Source organism: Rhea pennata, chromosome 2 (genome assembly GCF_028389875.1).
Source record: "Rhea pennata isolate bPtePen1 chromosome 2, bPtePen1.pri, whole genome shotgun sequence".
Lineage (NCBI taxonomy): Eukaryota > Metazoa > Chordata > Aves > Rheiformes > Rheidae > Rhea > Rhea pennata.
The window spans coordinates 72308517-72324208 of record NC_084664.1 but is presented as its reverse complement, the minus strand read 5'-3'; the positions used below and the strand labels follow the sequence as shown (position 1 = coordinate 72324208).

The 15692-nt window shown below is 40.9% G+C and overlaps 1 protein-coding gene across 7 annotated transcripts in view; it reads left to right on the top strand.

Annotated features, from left to right (window-relative positions):
• The window catches only part of ELP2 (elongator acetyltransferase complex subunit 2), an 87020-nt gene extending 75681 nt beyond the window's left edge, over positions 1-11339 (top strand). For all 7 annotated transcript variants that reach the window (XM_062569701.1, XM_062569699.1, XM_062569698.1 and 4 more), the window contains 8 exons: positions 1206-1301; positions 1428-1485; positions 6458-6530; positions 7003-7189; positions 8869-8990; positions 9486-9628; positions 9934-10047; positions 11038-11339. In XM_062569701.1, coding sequence (XP_062425685.1) covers positions 1206-1301; positions 1428-1485; positions 6458-6530; positions 7003-7189; positions 8869-8990; positions 9486-9628; positions 9934-10047; positions 11038-11194 — 950 coding nt within the window. In that variant the 3' untranslated portion in view covers positions 11195-11339. The remainder of the gene's footprint in view (positions 1-1205; positions 1302-1427; positions 1486-6457; positions 6531-7002; positions 7190-8868; positions 8991-9485; positions 9629-9933; positions 10048-11037) is intronic.
• The last annotated feature ends 4353 nt before the right edge of the window (positions 11340-15692 follow it).

Below are 15692 nucleotides of genomic sequence, written 5' to 3'. Positions count from 1 at the left end.
CATATTAGGTGTTTCTCTTTGTGCTGAAGGACAAGACTTTAAATAATATTCTTTGTTAGGGTTGCTAAATCTGCTAGCGTAATAGAGGTGAGGCTGCTGCAGCTGCATTTCTCTAGATCCAGCCAGTAGTGAAGCTGAGCATTTATTCCTAGTAGGCATACACACAAACACATGTATGCAATACATATATACATATATCCACAGACAGCCATATGGGTCAATACAGGCAGAAACATTCAGCACTCGCATAAACGGCACCAGTGGCCTCATCTCATTCCCTTCTCTGACTGATCAGGCTGAAGGTCTGTTGGTGGGAAATCGTATGTGTATACAATGTGGATCTTCCAGCAGTTGGGTTTAGATGCAGTCTATTCAGTAGCTGATCCCTGGGCCCCTGGTCTCCTCAGTTGCTATAATCTGGATATACAAGCTCCTGAGACTCGCAGCCCCACTCCAGCTGCTGGTGCAGACACCCATGTGCACACCAACACATGCACAGGCACGTATGCTGTGGATACCTCCTTGAACTAGGTAGACAGTCCATCCAGTAGTTGGCCCTTCGATCCTCACACATGAGGCCCTGTAGAACTCCTTTCTAACTTTGTGGAGACACTTTCATGGTCAGTTATGGTCACAGATAATGGTCTTAAGTTAAATAAATGTTGCTAATTCTTTTCAAGAGAAGAGAAGGCAGTATGGATGAGAAGACAGTCTTTCTGTTCTGCTGAATTCTCTGTACTTTTTGTTTTCTGTTTTTTCTTTACTTACAGCTTTATTCAAAATACACATTTGACTAAAAGGTAGATTCTGTTTGACAGTAACTTTTCCCCAACTCTGTATCTTTTTCTTAAAGAATACTTTCAAAACAAAGGATAAAGATGAATTTTAACTTAAAAATTAACTGAGTTATTTTAGTTATTTTTGTACCTTGGTCTAAAGGTAATGGCTGAGCACATGACAGTTTTGCATAAATTTATCTACATTTGCAAACTTCAACAAGTTTGACTTGTTATTTGCAGAATGTCACTTAAATTTGGAAGTTCATACATTGTTTTTGAGATTTTTTTTGCCTTAAGTGTTTTAAAATATAAAAGGAAAAAAAAATTTGAAACTAATAGGTAGTTTTTACTTGGATAATAGTTGATCATGCTTTTCCTCCTATCAAGTATTTTCTGTCTGGCTAATGAAGTCCTTCGTTTGATTAGGTGATATGGCTGTTCAACCAGCTGAGGATGAAGAAACATATAATACCATTTCTAATCAGTATCCTGAAATTCACTTTCAACCTTTGATCCTTACAGGTATCAGATTCATTTTTATTATATGAAAGAGCAATTGATATTCAGTCAATATAAATTTGGAGAGAATTTTGCTGATTTTAGACTATTTAGCCCCGAATTTGAACATGTTGTACATATGTCTTTTAGAACCTCCCCCAGAGGATCACTTGCTGCAGAATACCTTGTGGCCTGAAATTCAAAAGCTGTAAGTTATATTTTTCTTTTTTTAATTTACAAAGTTTCCAGAAAGCTATTACAACATGCTACATCTGGTCTTGTAACTCTTTCTGTTTTATTAACTGATTTGACCTTGTTTGCAGCACATTGCTTGTAAAATAAATAATCTATGAAAATAGGAAACACTACAGAAAATAGCAGTTAGGACTGATTTCTGTTGATAATCTGTCTCACTGGTTCTTGCTGTAACAATGAAATATGTATGTTCCAGCATTTTTCTGCTGAATTTCTAATGATGAGACTTTCATTGTACCCTCAGATGATTATTTTTTGAAGGTTTGTTAAGGGCATAGATCTCTGTTTTTCCTTCCTTGTTGCAAGAGATTAGTAACTTTTCAAGTCTGTTCTAAGGAATTACTATATACTTTCATGGATTCGGTTGTACTCTGGAATATGATAGGCTTTTTTTTCCATACTACAGTCTTTGTGTGTCTGCTTAACACTTTGCCTGTATTGCAGAAAACTCCTCATGCAGAGAGACCTTATTTCATCTTCATAGTATGGACTTGCAGGTCAAGTCTTTCTAGTATGGAAGTAATGCTACTAGTAAAGGCTGAAGCATCTCATAAGGAACTTTCCCCTAAAACTGAACAGAGCTGTAAGATGAAATAGATAAAAGCAGGAACTGAAATACAATGTGTCTGGTGGTAGAGGCAAGGTGATGAATATTGAGTAAGATGGTTACAGATTCTGTTTGAGTATGGTATGCTGACGGAGTGGGTTACAGATCACAAAAATGATAGAATTACCTGGTCATGGCAATAATGAGGTTACAGCATTTTAGAATTCTTTGTGTTTTGTTCCTTTTTATGTGAGATTCACCTTAAGTATTCACTTCGCAACAATTTACAGGTTAAGGTTGTAACCAATGTATTTCCTAAGAACCTCAGTAGTATCAGATCAGTTCTTTGAACCACTTAACGTGACTGCAAAAGCCAATACCATGGACTTGAGAGGAACTGGAAGGGAGAAAGGGAGCAGGCCTTTTAAATGCAGCTGTCTCATGGCTATTGAACATGAAGTACACTTTCATGAATATTTAAGTGAACACTTAAATCTGTTGAGCAGTGTTCTCATTCCTGATCTTGATTCTATAGTGCGCACACGGATTTTTTTCAAGCTCACGAGAGTTCATTTATCTGAATTTCCCCAAAAAATGGCATCAGCCAGAAACAAGAAGAATGTCAAACCTTTGCTTGATGATTTCATCCACCTTTATATATTACCATCTTTTATGACTTCTTTTGGAGAGGAGGGAATGAAACATTTGGAAAAACAGTTTGCAAGTAGTTTTCATTTGAGAGAGAACTTTTTGTGGGAGCTCATCTTTCTGTTCAACTGTGCAGTTAATCTTCTTTGAGTACTTTTTAAGCTCTTTTGCTTTTATGTGCTCAGAAGTGCTTCATAGGAGGCAAGCTAGTGGGAATTGGACCATATCTGAACATCTTGTAATTTCAAACTGTTACTGTTAAATGATTTTCCAGTTCATGCTATGGCTGCCAATGCACCCACTTACATAAGTAGCTCGGTGGTGGAACCTTTAAGTAGTGAAAAAAGCCAAGACCAAAAATATTTTTTCCCTTTGTCTTTTGATGTTTCTGAAAGGCTAGTGAAAAGGCTAGAGAGACATTTATCTTGGATATTTTGCTTCAGGAGTATTGCCTATAAGCTTTTATATTCTTCATTCATTAAAATAATTGTATTTTATGATGGCCTTCAGGTGAATAATCTGACCAACTTTTCCTCTGTTTTTAGAAAAATGGCTTATGATCAGGGTTCTGTGCAAAGACAACAAGACATAAAGCATTCATGGATTTATAGATTTTTTTGCTGAGGATAATCTTGAAAGAAGTAGCATGAAATCACATAATGTAGATTTCATGTTGCCATGGGAACAAGAGAGCAGTGCAAGGAACTGGCTTGCTAAAAGTAGTTTGTTTATCATTGACATTTGTGTATTCCCAGCTCCAAGTCAAGACCAAATTGTGAATGATTAGTGTTGGGTTTTGATAACTATTTGGTTGAACAGATTTTAGTATAAAGAACTCACTGAAATTTTTATAGAATCTTGCAATTTTAAAGTAAAAATGACCATCTTGTGAGAGTATGGTTTATCTCAAGGACAACAAGAAGGGCATCTCTAAATTCATCAGTAACAAAAGAGAGATACGGGGAAGATAGGGGATATGTGGGACCACTGCTGAATGAAGCTGGGGATCCTGGTGACAAAGGATACAGAAAAGACAAGGATACTGAATGTCTTCTTTGAAGCAAACTCTACTGGTAAGACCAGCCCTCAGGAAACCCAGGGAGATCAAGGAGAAGGTCTGGAGAAAGGAGGACTTTGCATTGGTGGAGAAGGATTGGGTTTAAGCAAACTGGACACAAACAAGTCCGTGGGCCCTGATGTGGTAGACCCACAAGTACTGAGGGAGCTGGCTGACTTTTTGCAAGGCCACTTTCAATTGCCTTTGAAAGGTCATGGCGATCAGGAGAGGTGCCTGAGGACTGCATTAGGGTTTTGGGTTAGGATTTATGGCTTCGGTTTAGGGTTAGGGTCAGAGTTCAGGGATTAGAGTTTAAGGTTAGAGTTTGGGGTTAGGGTTACAGGTTAGGATTGGAGTTGGGTTAGGGCTTAGGGTTAAGGGCCACAAAGATGATTAAGGAGTTGGAGCAGCTCTTTCATGAGGAGAGGCTGAGAGCTGACTGTCTTGTAGAAGAGAAAGCCCAGGGTGGAGCTTGCCAGTGTTTACATACTATCTGATGGGGGAGAGGTAAAGAGGACTGGTCCATACTCCTCTTAGTGGTGCCCTGCAACAGGGCAAGAGGCAATGGATACTAACTGAAAACACAGGAAATTCCATTTGAGCATAAGAAAACACTTCCTCGCTGTGAGGTTGGTTGAATACTGGAAGAAGTTGCCCAAAGAGGCTGTGAGGTCTCCGTCTTTGGAGACCTCAAAATCCAACTGTATATGGTCCTGAGCAACCTGCTCTAGCAGAACCTGTCTGAGCAGGGAGGTTGGACTTGAGGATTTCCAGAGGTCCTGACTCCAATTGTTGTGTCATTTTCAGCTTCTGCGCACAACTTTGCTTTTGCTAAATAGTCATTAAAATACAATCTTTCTCTTTAAATGAAAATGAAACCTAATATGCCATCTTTTCCACATTGACGGAAACAGGACTTATGTTAGGTCAGACCAAGAGCCCATCTAGCCCAATGCAGTGTCTCCAATAAAGATAATGGCAATAGGAGATGCTGTTTATGTAGGCTTATGTACAAGCCTGACCTCTGTTACTTAATCAACATCCAAGGAAAAATAAACAACTGCAAAACCAGTGAATGATTAGGGAGACACCATGATTAAGATGATGGTTTTCCTAGGCTGAGACTCACTCCTTGCACACTGGGGTTGCTGAACCTTGCAATTACCTTCAGTGCAGGAGACTCCACTGCATAATTTGTGGTAGTGGGGGGGACTGCATTTATACTGTGCCTGAAGAATAGTCTGGGTGTAAGCAGACACCCGGAGGAGAGCTTGAGAAAAGGGAAAGTATTTGTCACTGTTCCCTTGAATGTTTTCCTAGTATATTCATGGTATGAATTTTGGCTTGTTTTAACCACACTCACTGCTTTTCTCTATCATGTACTATTGGAAGTTGGAACTCCCTCGATACCCTGTTACAAAGAATTTAGCAAGTGTACTGTCTCCTGTGTGAAGAATCCCTTCCATCAAGCTAATTTCTTGTATGAGAGGAGACAGTGGAAATTTTGATTTCCCATCCACCCCTTTCCATGCCAGTTGTGTTTTTTATGGATAAATGTTGTTACTCATGTCATGTTTTCCAAGCTGCCTATTTTATTTTTCCTCGTACAGAAATAGTATATAATCTATGAGTATATGGTCATGAGTAGAAATAAACTGGTTATGATATATCAGCATTTGATGAGACTAGAAACAGGGTCTTTTGTCCAGTCTTTTTGTTCAAGAAAGAACTAGAAAAGAAAACAGATAAAAAAGTCTAACTGAATTAGGCTGAGATCATCTATAGGTCATTCAACTTAGTTCATAGGGATTTGGATATTTCTTAAATATTCCTATACTTTTCTAGAAATGTGAGTTCCATGGTGTAAATTTCATCCTAGAATTCTTACGGCTTTTCATAGAACAGAAAATTAAATATTTGTCTATAAATCAGTCTTTTTCTTCCCTACTGTTATTTAATTGTTGGGTCTCTTTTCTTCCTTTCCCCGGAGTATTGGTTTGTTCCTTTTAGCTTGATACTTTCCCACTGTTTCCAGACTGCATCTCCAATTTTCTTCTACGTTAATCTATTTTATGTAGTTGTCATTTATGTTAGTCTGTGTGGTGCTTCTGCTTATAAGTTGAATCTCAGTTGGAATACATGAATTCCATCAGAACCTGTGTAAAGAGAGATTATGAATGTGTTTCTGGAAGAAGCTGGAAGTTACAGTGTTGTCTTCCTCTTCTGACTTGAATCTTGTCCTCTAGTTCAGCAGTATTTTCTCAGTATTTCATAGAACAAGCATCCTTTAGCTGAGTGTAGTGTATTTCTTTGGTGATCTTCAAGTATGTGGCTTCATTTTTATTACTGATGGTGTTAAAACTACAGGAACTAAGAATATCTTAAATACTGCCTTAGTGTGCTTTGTGAGCTGTTGCTGTTGATTTTTGCAGTGTTGATGCTTTAGGACTCCTGAATAGGCTGGAGAGATTGCTCTGTAGACAGTTTCCATATGCTAAAGAATGTTTAAGTTGTTTAAGATGTTTAAGTTGACTGCAAAACATTATTAGGAATTATTTGGCATGTTATGCAATAGCAGTGCTGAAAAATTCATTTCTGCGAAGGGGTTGAAACTAATGTAAAAGTCACGATAAGTATCAGAAAAATGACTGTGATGTGTTAAATTTATTTTAGATATGGACATGGATATGAAGTTTTTTGTGTTGCCTGCAATAATTCAAACACTATAATTGCCTCAGCATGTAAGGTAAGAGAAGATTCCAGCACCATCTAGTGAAAAGTGCTGTCAGATTCCTAGGATTGATAAAGCAGGAGTCAGGATTCAGTTCGGGCTGAATACTGTTCTTGAAGTTAACATGAAAGATTTTGTATAAATGACAGTTGCCTTGCAAAGGTGAGAGTGAACACACAAAATTTAGTATTCCTAAAGGGTATATAATTCACTTGGAGATATTAGGAAGAAAAATTTTATATTGTAAAGTCTAACAAACATTGATAAAAAACATTTTTCTTACTGATATATTGTCAGTATTAATAGGAGGCTATTAAAAATGTGTGTAACAAACTTGAAACTTCCCAAAGGAAAGCTCACTCTTAACTTCACTGCAAGCCTTAAAACAACAAACACACACACAAGCCCTTAATGCCTTGTTGGAACTTTTTGATTTTTTTGGAATTTGCTTTCTTTAATTCTCACTAGTACTGTTCCATCAATACAGGCTTCCAAAAAAGAACATGCAGCAATTATTTTGTGGAGCACTACTTCTTGGAAGAAACTGCAGAGTTTGTCTTTTCACAATCTGACTGTTACTCAACTGGCATTTTCTCCTAATGACAAACTTTTACTAGCTGTTTCTAGAGACAGAAATTGGTCACTGTGGAAGAAACAAGACTCATCAGAGTCAGGTAGGATATGTGAAATGGATATGTGTATTTGAAGACTTCTAGACTTTTTCAGTATTTTTGACCTCAAAATATTTGTGAGAGAATTGGTAAAATATCTAAGGGATGGTTTCCCTTAAAATGTTAAATGTTTTAAGAAAAATAATGCTTAAGGTTCCTGTGACTTTAAGTGCAATGAAGGCATATAGAAAAGCCAGTGAATTAAAAAGTAGAAAAGTTGATAATCATGTATCCAATACTGTTTAAATGGGGGATATAATGAAGTCTTCCATTTGTCATTACACTCTTCTGCTCATGATTCTGTTTCAGATTTACTGAAATCAAATATATATGTCAGAGTGTAGTGTCTGTACTTTAAACTGATACTCAGCCAAACAAACCTTGGTGTTCTGACCAAGTGAGAAGTTGCATTATTAGTGTGGTGTCCTGCATAGAGCTGCTGTTTCCCTGTTCACAGGGCACGGACACTTTGAGCCTTCTGTGAGGATTAGTCTGCATCTTTGGCATAGCTTTTTAATCCTTCACAATTGGTTGATTTGACCAGGACTGGCTCTGTCCGGAAAAAGAGCAGATAGTAAAGGCTCAGCTGACTTTCTCATTACAATTTTCAGCCTTGTAAAATCAAGAAGGAGTTGCTGTTGAACACTTTAATGAATTGCTAAAACAGATGCTTATGTTGAAAATTATCGTCATTGCACCAATTGTTTAATAGCACTATAAATACTACAGGATTGTTAAAAGGTTACTAAGCTTGATAGTGTTTTCCTTAAGACTTCTATTCCCTGCTTGAGTGGGGAGGTTGGATGAGATGATCTCCAAAGGTCCCTTCCAACCTCAACCATACTGTGATTACAGGACCACACCTTCATAGATCCATGATTGACTGCTGTTCTAAAAAAACTTTAGCATATTGTCCACAGTAGTTAAACACCAAAGAGCAGATCATGTTTCAAGTTAAGGGGTATGAGTTCTGATACAAAGTAAATATATAAATCTTCGTTTCATCTGCCCATCAATAACCTTTCTGTCTACAAAGAGCATCATTAGTAATAAAAGCAAAGCTGCGTGTATAGGCTTCCCAAGAAATGGTTATTTGAAGTCCACAGTCAAAAATGATAGCTTTTTCTGACTAGGAAAATCATTCCCATCTGTTGATCTCCTAATCAGATATATTGCCAGTTTGTGTGCATATTGAAACCGTTTCTTTAGGAACAGTTTAATCTTTAGGATTAGATCATTATGATTTGAGCTCTTAAAGCCTTACTGGAAAACTTAAATAGTAAATAGGAAATTTTGTGGAGTTCTGTGGGGATACATGTACGTACAGTAAAAGTTGCACTATACTAAAGCTTTTGAAGCCAGTAGCCTTATTAAAAGCTTTAGTAGAATCTTAATGTCCTATGCTTGACATTTGTGTCTTTTGAAACATGTATATGTAAAAGAACAAACTGTTGCCATAGTTTTAGTGCTGTAAAGGCTGAGTGGTTTGTTCTTGAATAAGTAATAATTATGAGCATGTGGTAAGCGTTGAAAAAATATTGTGCATTGCTAAGTAGTCCCAGCTTCTTTAAAGATTATTGTAATAATGCTGGACTATTCCTACAGTCAGTACATAGAGTACTGTATGTAAATGTATGTGAAGAGATTGAAGCAAGGGTCTTCCTATACATGTTTTATTCCAGGGCCAGTTTTCTCTTGCTGTGCATACACTGACAAAAATACAGCTGTTCACAATCGAATCATTTGGTCTTGTGATTGGACACCAGATAGCAAGTATTTTATTACTGGCAGTCGGGACAAAAAGGTAATTAACAAAGCCTAGAATAAGTAAGAATTGTTTTTAAATGTATTTTAGATTAGCAGATGCTGTGTTCTCATGGGCACAGGATCTGTAAATACATAAAAAGCCTACTGTGTATATTTTCATAAAACTCAATGAAACTTTCCTATGTAAAGTGCTTGAATATGTATGTGCGAGACTGTGATCTATCAAGTAGACTCCCTCCCTTCTTATGACAAACATGTCCCATAATTCTTAGGGGTCTCTTACGTTTTTTTTTTTTTTTTTTTTTAGGTTTTGTAATGGAATCTGTGTGTGTTCCTCAATATCTTTAATATACTGAGGCAGACTTTTTAAAGAACTGAACTTCCGTTGGGAGAAGTTCGGGGCTCATTTAGGGGTCCGCAGCTTTGTTCTGTGCTCTGGGAGTGTTTTAGTTAAGTTGTTCCTGACATTTTCATTAAGTGCACTTACAAAAAGATTCAAGTGAAAATTTCTAGGTTATTCTTTTTCTACTAGGTTATTATTTGGGGCCAGTGTGACTTATCTGGGACTACAGAATGGAATATGTTGGCTTCAATCAGGCCTTGTTCAACAGTGCTGGATGCTGGAGATTCTGTTATGGCAGTTAGTATCAGCCACGTGCTTACTCCTGATGGAAGGTATTACTGTCTTTTCATAATGCAGTTCTGTGTTAGAAATTAGTATTTTTTCCACTTTAGTCAGCTTTTGTGGCCTAATAGCTCTTAAAATTTACTTGTCAAATATTTTGACCATCCTTTAATTGAGTTTACTCTCCTTTTTTCTTTCCTATACTCCTATTGCAGTGTACTTCTTGGTGACAAAGTGAATGTTGATTTGAAGGCAAGGTGCAATACAAATGTTTTGATCACTAGTTCTTTCTAGCTTACTTTACTAAAATTACTTGCGTTGACCTTTTCAAGTATTGCAATTGCTCTCTTGACAGATACATCATTGCAATAGGCTTAGAGTGTGGGAAGATTAAATTGCACACATGGAAGCAGAGTGGCCAGGAGCCGGCATTAGCTGATTGGACCAACTGTGTTGAGATGAATAACAGGTATTTCTTTTGAAGGGTGTTAGAAGCAGGGAAACCACCATCTTGAGATTGATAATTCTGGAATTGTGTTTTACAGTATAAAACGATTTGCAGATTTTATTTGTATATTAATAATTTGTCATCCTTTTTGGAAAAGGTCAACCCTGAAAGTCTTAATGATTGCCTTTAAGCAAAACGTGGAAATAAAAATATTGGTTATTTACACTCCCTAAGAAAAAAAACAGAAGACTTGTTGGGGGGGGGAAATCCTAAGATACTTCATCCTATGTAAATGTTTTCACAGGTTACTCCCTTTTGGGGATTAAAGAACTTTGTTGTTATTCTTGTTCAAAAGAAAAAAAGTTTTATCTTTAGCTGTAAAAAATTGTAAAAAATCAGTGAGGGAAAATGTCACTGTCTAAATACATCAGTAAATAAATGAGGACTGCCCAGTAAGCATTTTGAACTGGATAACAGCAAATCTGGACATCCAGCAGCTTCTAGCAAAAACCAAGGGAATGAATGACAAGTTAAATGCGGTGGTGCTGTGCAGGCAGCTAGAGAAACTCTCCTAGAGGAATTTTGGATATTTCATTTGGAACAGTTTTCATAGACTCTTGCCTTAAATCCTCACATTGGTAGTACCAGAAATGAAAGGTAATGGTAACTTTTGCCTGTATGTGCTTGAAGTGAATTTGAAGGAGACATCAAATGGTGAAAAATCTCTGGCTAAAAGCCAGAAATCTGGTTGTTATATCTCAGTAACTGAGAAACTAGACCTGCAACTTAATATATTAAAACTTGAAATCACTAGCTATTTAAATTATTGATTAGCAGGAAGATAAGTGGTTTTAGTGTTAATTACCCTACTTATTTTAGGAATTTAATACCTACTGGTTGTCACAAGTCAGATTTTCTGTGTCAGTAATGTTGAAAGGTGAGTATTATATAAGTGATCGTGTTTACACACCTGTTTGATGTTTTTTATGTATGGATTTCTTTTTATTCCAGCCAAAGTCATGCTCTTGCTGTGAAAAGTCTATGCTGGAGACATCAGAAGGGCAGAGCTGGATATTCTGATGAGAACAACAGCAAGTGGTTGCAGCTTGCAAGTTGTGGAGCTGATTGCTGTGTTAAGATATTCAATGTCAACAGATTTGCTTTTTAGCAGAGACAACAGACCTGTCTGAGCAGCATGAATTTACATAATTTTATTTCAGCTGTTTAACCATATTTTTAAATTCTCATCTTTCTATTGTGTAAAGAAAGACATCTGAAATATAACTTATTAAAGCAACTTTTTTATTAGTCAAGTACTTTTCTTATTCTGCGGTTCCAGGAAATATGAAATATTTTGTATGTTTTGATTGGTGAATATTCTGGAACTCAGCAATGTGCATGAAGAAGTAGTAAATACATACTTCTGCTCTGCAGGAGAAGGATGGTGAGACGTTTTTGTTCACTATGACTCAAGTGGTATGTGGGAAGACACCAGTACTTGTTTTTTTCCTGTGTTTTATGATAAGTAACTTTATGCAAGCCTGTTAGGGGAAAAAGAATTGGTGGCTATGCCTAAATGGAATTTTGATTTGCAAATTTGTGTGTGTTGATACACAGTAATACACCTTCATCAGATCAGATCTTCCCTCTCCCTGCCCCTATCAGGAACTTTCAATGGTTTTCACCACAAAATAATTTTCAAAAATCTGCTTTAAAAGCATTACAATGAAAGTTCAGTTTTGAAAACTGAGAAGTACTTATTCTATGAAAAGATTTAAATTCCCCCCAAAATTCAGTAAAAGTAAGGGAAAACCCTTAAAAACCTATGACACCACTTGTGAGACAAGTTTTAAGTTACATAGGATTTGGTTATATCTCATGATGACTCTATAATAGTGAAAAGCATTTGATTGTATTATTTGCAAAACGATACTAAACTGCAAGGAGTGCCTGATGCAGCAGACGCTTATGCTGCTCTTCAGAGGGACCTCAACAGGTTGGAGAACTAACCACAGAGGAATCTCATGAAATTCACCAAGGAGAAATGCCAAGTCCTTCCCCTGGGGAATAATTATTCCTGGGGAGGAAGAATTGTGGAAAAAACAGTGAAAAAGTGTGAGAGCACAAAAATGTGTGCAAAACATGTCAGAGCATGAAAACTGAAAAATGTGTCAGAGCATGAAAAACATGTCTGTGTGTGAAAATCTGTACAAAACAGGTCAGAGGATGAAAATTGTGAAAAAACATGTCAGAGCATGAAAATGTGTGCGAAGTGATTAGTATGAAAACCGTGAAAAAGCATGAAAAATGTGTCAGCATAAAAACTGTGAAAGAGCATGCAAAACATGCCAGAGCATGAAAATGTGTGCAAAATGTGTCAGAGCATACAGAGCGTGAAAGCTCATCCAAAACGTGTCAGTGTGAAGGAGCGTGAAAATCCATGCAAAACATGTCAGTGTGCTAAGTGTGAAAGAGCGTGCCAAGTGTAAAAGAGCGTGAAAATGCATGCAAAACATATCAGAGCGTGCAAAGTGTGAAAAAGCATACAAATCCGTGCAAAATATGAAACAATGTGCAAAGTGTGGAGTGTGCAAGATGTGTCAGTGTGAAAATTAGTGCAAAATGTGTCAGAGTATGAAAGTGTGAAAAAGCATGCAAAGTATGAAAGAGTGAAAGAGCATGCAAAACGTGAATGTGCGTGAATGCGTGCAAAACGGGTCAGAGCATTCAAAGTGTCAAGGAGCGTGCCAAGTGTGAAAGAGCGTGAAAATGCATGCAAAACATTTCAATGTGTGGCAAGTGTGAAAGGGCGTGCAAAGCATGAAAGAGCATAGAAAGTGCAAAAGAGCATGCCAAGTGTGAAAGAGCATAAAAATGCATGCAAAATATGAAAGTGTGCAAAGTGTGAAAGTGTGACAGACATCTCAAGAGCATGCAAAGTGCGAAAGCGTGCACAGTGTCAAAGAGCATGCCAAGTGAGGAGCATGAAAATGTGTGCAAAATGTGTCAGAGCATGCAAAGTGTGAAAGAGTTTTTGGGTGCTAGTTCCATGTGTCCACCTTTTGGGGGGAGGGGGGAGGGTAATTTTCGATATTTCTGTGTTGGCTTGGGTATGATTCAACACCGCATTCAGTGGTAGAGAGACGTTTCTCCGTACATCTCGATGTTGGTTAGTGTAGGCTTTGAGACAGCCTTGTGTGGTATGTCCAGATGTTCTTGTGCGTATGTCTCGCTATCGGCTTGTGGAGGCTCGAGACAGAGTCTGGGCCAACGTTGGCCACCTGTCCCCCAGTCAACATTGAATCCCTCAACGACAGACATACCGAGGTGGACACATGGCCGTAGCAGCCAAGGCTGTCTTGAGCCCTCAACAAGCCGATGGCGAGACGTGCCGACACGCCGGGTGCCTGGCAGCTCCTTCTCCTTGTAAGGAGCCTTCTGTGTGAGCCCGTGCGAGGCAACCACCACACTGGTGGCTGATGCTTCTGATTGGGAGGTCCCTTTTGCCTCGTGCCTCAGTCCCTGAGAGAGCAATGCTAGGATGCCGGCTGCTCCTCGTGCTTCGGAGGGCCTTCTGCCTGATGCCCTGCTGCGCCACTGCTCGGGCCGTGGCTGAGAGTTTGCCTTGTGAGGTGCCCTATGCCTGCATGGCTTGGAGAGCAGCGGCAGGCACATCACTTGTCCCTGCGCTTTGGAGGTCCCTTGTGTAGCCGTGCCATTTAGGGCTTAGCTGGGTGCCTAGGAGCTCCTTGTACAGCAACTTCTGCAGGAGGCCCTGCGAGGCAACTGCAAGGCTGGTGGCTGATCCTTGGGGTTGTGAGGTCTCATCTGCCTCCATCCCTGAGAGCGCTATTAGGATGCTGACTGCTCCTCATGCTTCGGAGGGACCTTCTGCCTGAACGCCCTGATGTGCCACTGCTCGGGCCATGGCTGAGAGTTTGGCTTGGGAGGTGCCCTATGCCCGCATGCCTGAGCGAGCAGGGCCATGCTCTTGTGTGCTGTTGGAGGTCCCTTGTGCAGCAGTGCCACTTAGGGCTTCGCCGGGTGCCTAGCAGCTCCTTTACCTTGTGAGGTGCCTGCTGCATGAGGGCCCAGCGAGGCAATTGCCAGGCTGGTGGCTGATACCTAGAACTGTGCGGTCCCTTCTGCCTCAGCCCCTGAGAGTGCAATGCTGGGCTGCTGACTGCTCCTCGTGCTTCGGAGAGGCCTTCTGCCTGAAGCCCTGATGTGCCATTACTAGGGCCTTGGCTGAGAGTTTGCCTTGTGAGGTGCCTTATGCCTGCATGCCTCGGAGAGCAGTGCCAGACACTTGTGTGCTGTCCTTGGTTGTGAGGTGAGTTGTGCAGCAGTGCGTGACAGGGCAGTGCTCGGCCCCTGGCCGCTCTCTTAGCGTTGGAGGTCCCTTGTGCAGCAGTGCCATTTAGGGCTTCGCCGGGTGCCTGGCAGCTCCTTCTCCTTGTGAGGTGCCTTCTGCGTGAGGCCCTGCGAGGCAACCGCCACACTGGTGGCTGATGCTTCTGATTGGGAGGTCCCTTTTGCCTCGTGCCTCAGTCCCTGAGAGAGCAATGCTAGGATGCCGGCTGCTCCTCGTGCTTCGGAGGGCCTTCTGCGTGATGCCCTCATGTGCCGCTGCTCGGGCCGTGGCTGAGAGTTTGCCTTGTGAGGTGCCCTATGCCTGCATGGCTTGGAGAGCAGTGCCAGGCCCTCGGGTGCTGTCCTTGGTTGTGAGGTGAGTTGTGCAGCAGTGCCTGATAGAGCAGTGCTCGGCCCCTGCCTGCTCTTTGTGCCTTTGAGGACATTTATGTTTCAGTGTCACGCAGGACACAGCCGGGTGCCTAACAGTTCCTTGGGCTTGTTAGGTGCGCTCTGCATGAGGGCGCTGCGAGGCAACTGCCAGGCTGCTGTCTGATGCTTGGGATTGTGCGGTGCCTTCTGCCTCAGTCCCTGAGAGAGCAATGCTAGGATGCCGACTGCTCCTCGTGCTTCGGAGGGGCCTTCTGCCTGATGCCCTGATGCCCTGCTGCGCCACTGCTCGGGCCGTGGCTGAGAGTTTGCCTTGTGAGGTGCCCTATGCCTGCATGGCTTGGAGAGCAGCGGCAGGCACATCACTTGTCCGTGCGCTTTGGAGGTCCCTTGTGTAGCCGTGCCATTTAGGGCTTAGCTGGGTGCCTAGGAGCTCCTTGTACAGCAACTTCTGCAGGAGGCCCTGCGAGGCAACTGCAAGGCTGGTGGCTGATCCTTGGGGTTGTGAGGTCTCATCTGCCTCCATCCCTGAGAGCGCTATTAGGATGCTGACTGCTCCTCATGCTTCGGAGGGACCTTCTGCCTGAACGCCCTGATGTGCCACTGCTCGGGCCATGGCTGAGAGTTTGGCTTGGGAGGTGCCCTATGCCCGCATGCCTGAGCGAGCAGGGCCGTGCTCTTGTGTGCTGTTGGAGGTCCCTTGTGCAGCAGTGCCACTTAGGGCTTCGCCGGGTGCCTAGCAGCTCCTTTACCTTGTGAGGTGCCTGCTGCATGAGGGCCCAGCGAGGCAATTGCCAGGCTGGTGGCTGATACCTAGAACTGTGCGGTCCCTTCTGCCTCAGCCCCTGAGAGTGCAATGCTGGGCTGCTGACTGCTCCTCGTGCTTCGCAGGGGCCTACTGCCTGATGCCCTGATGTGCCATT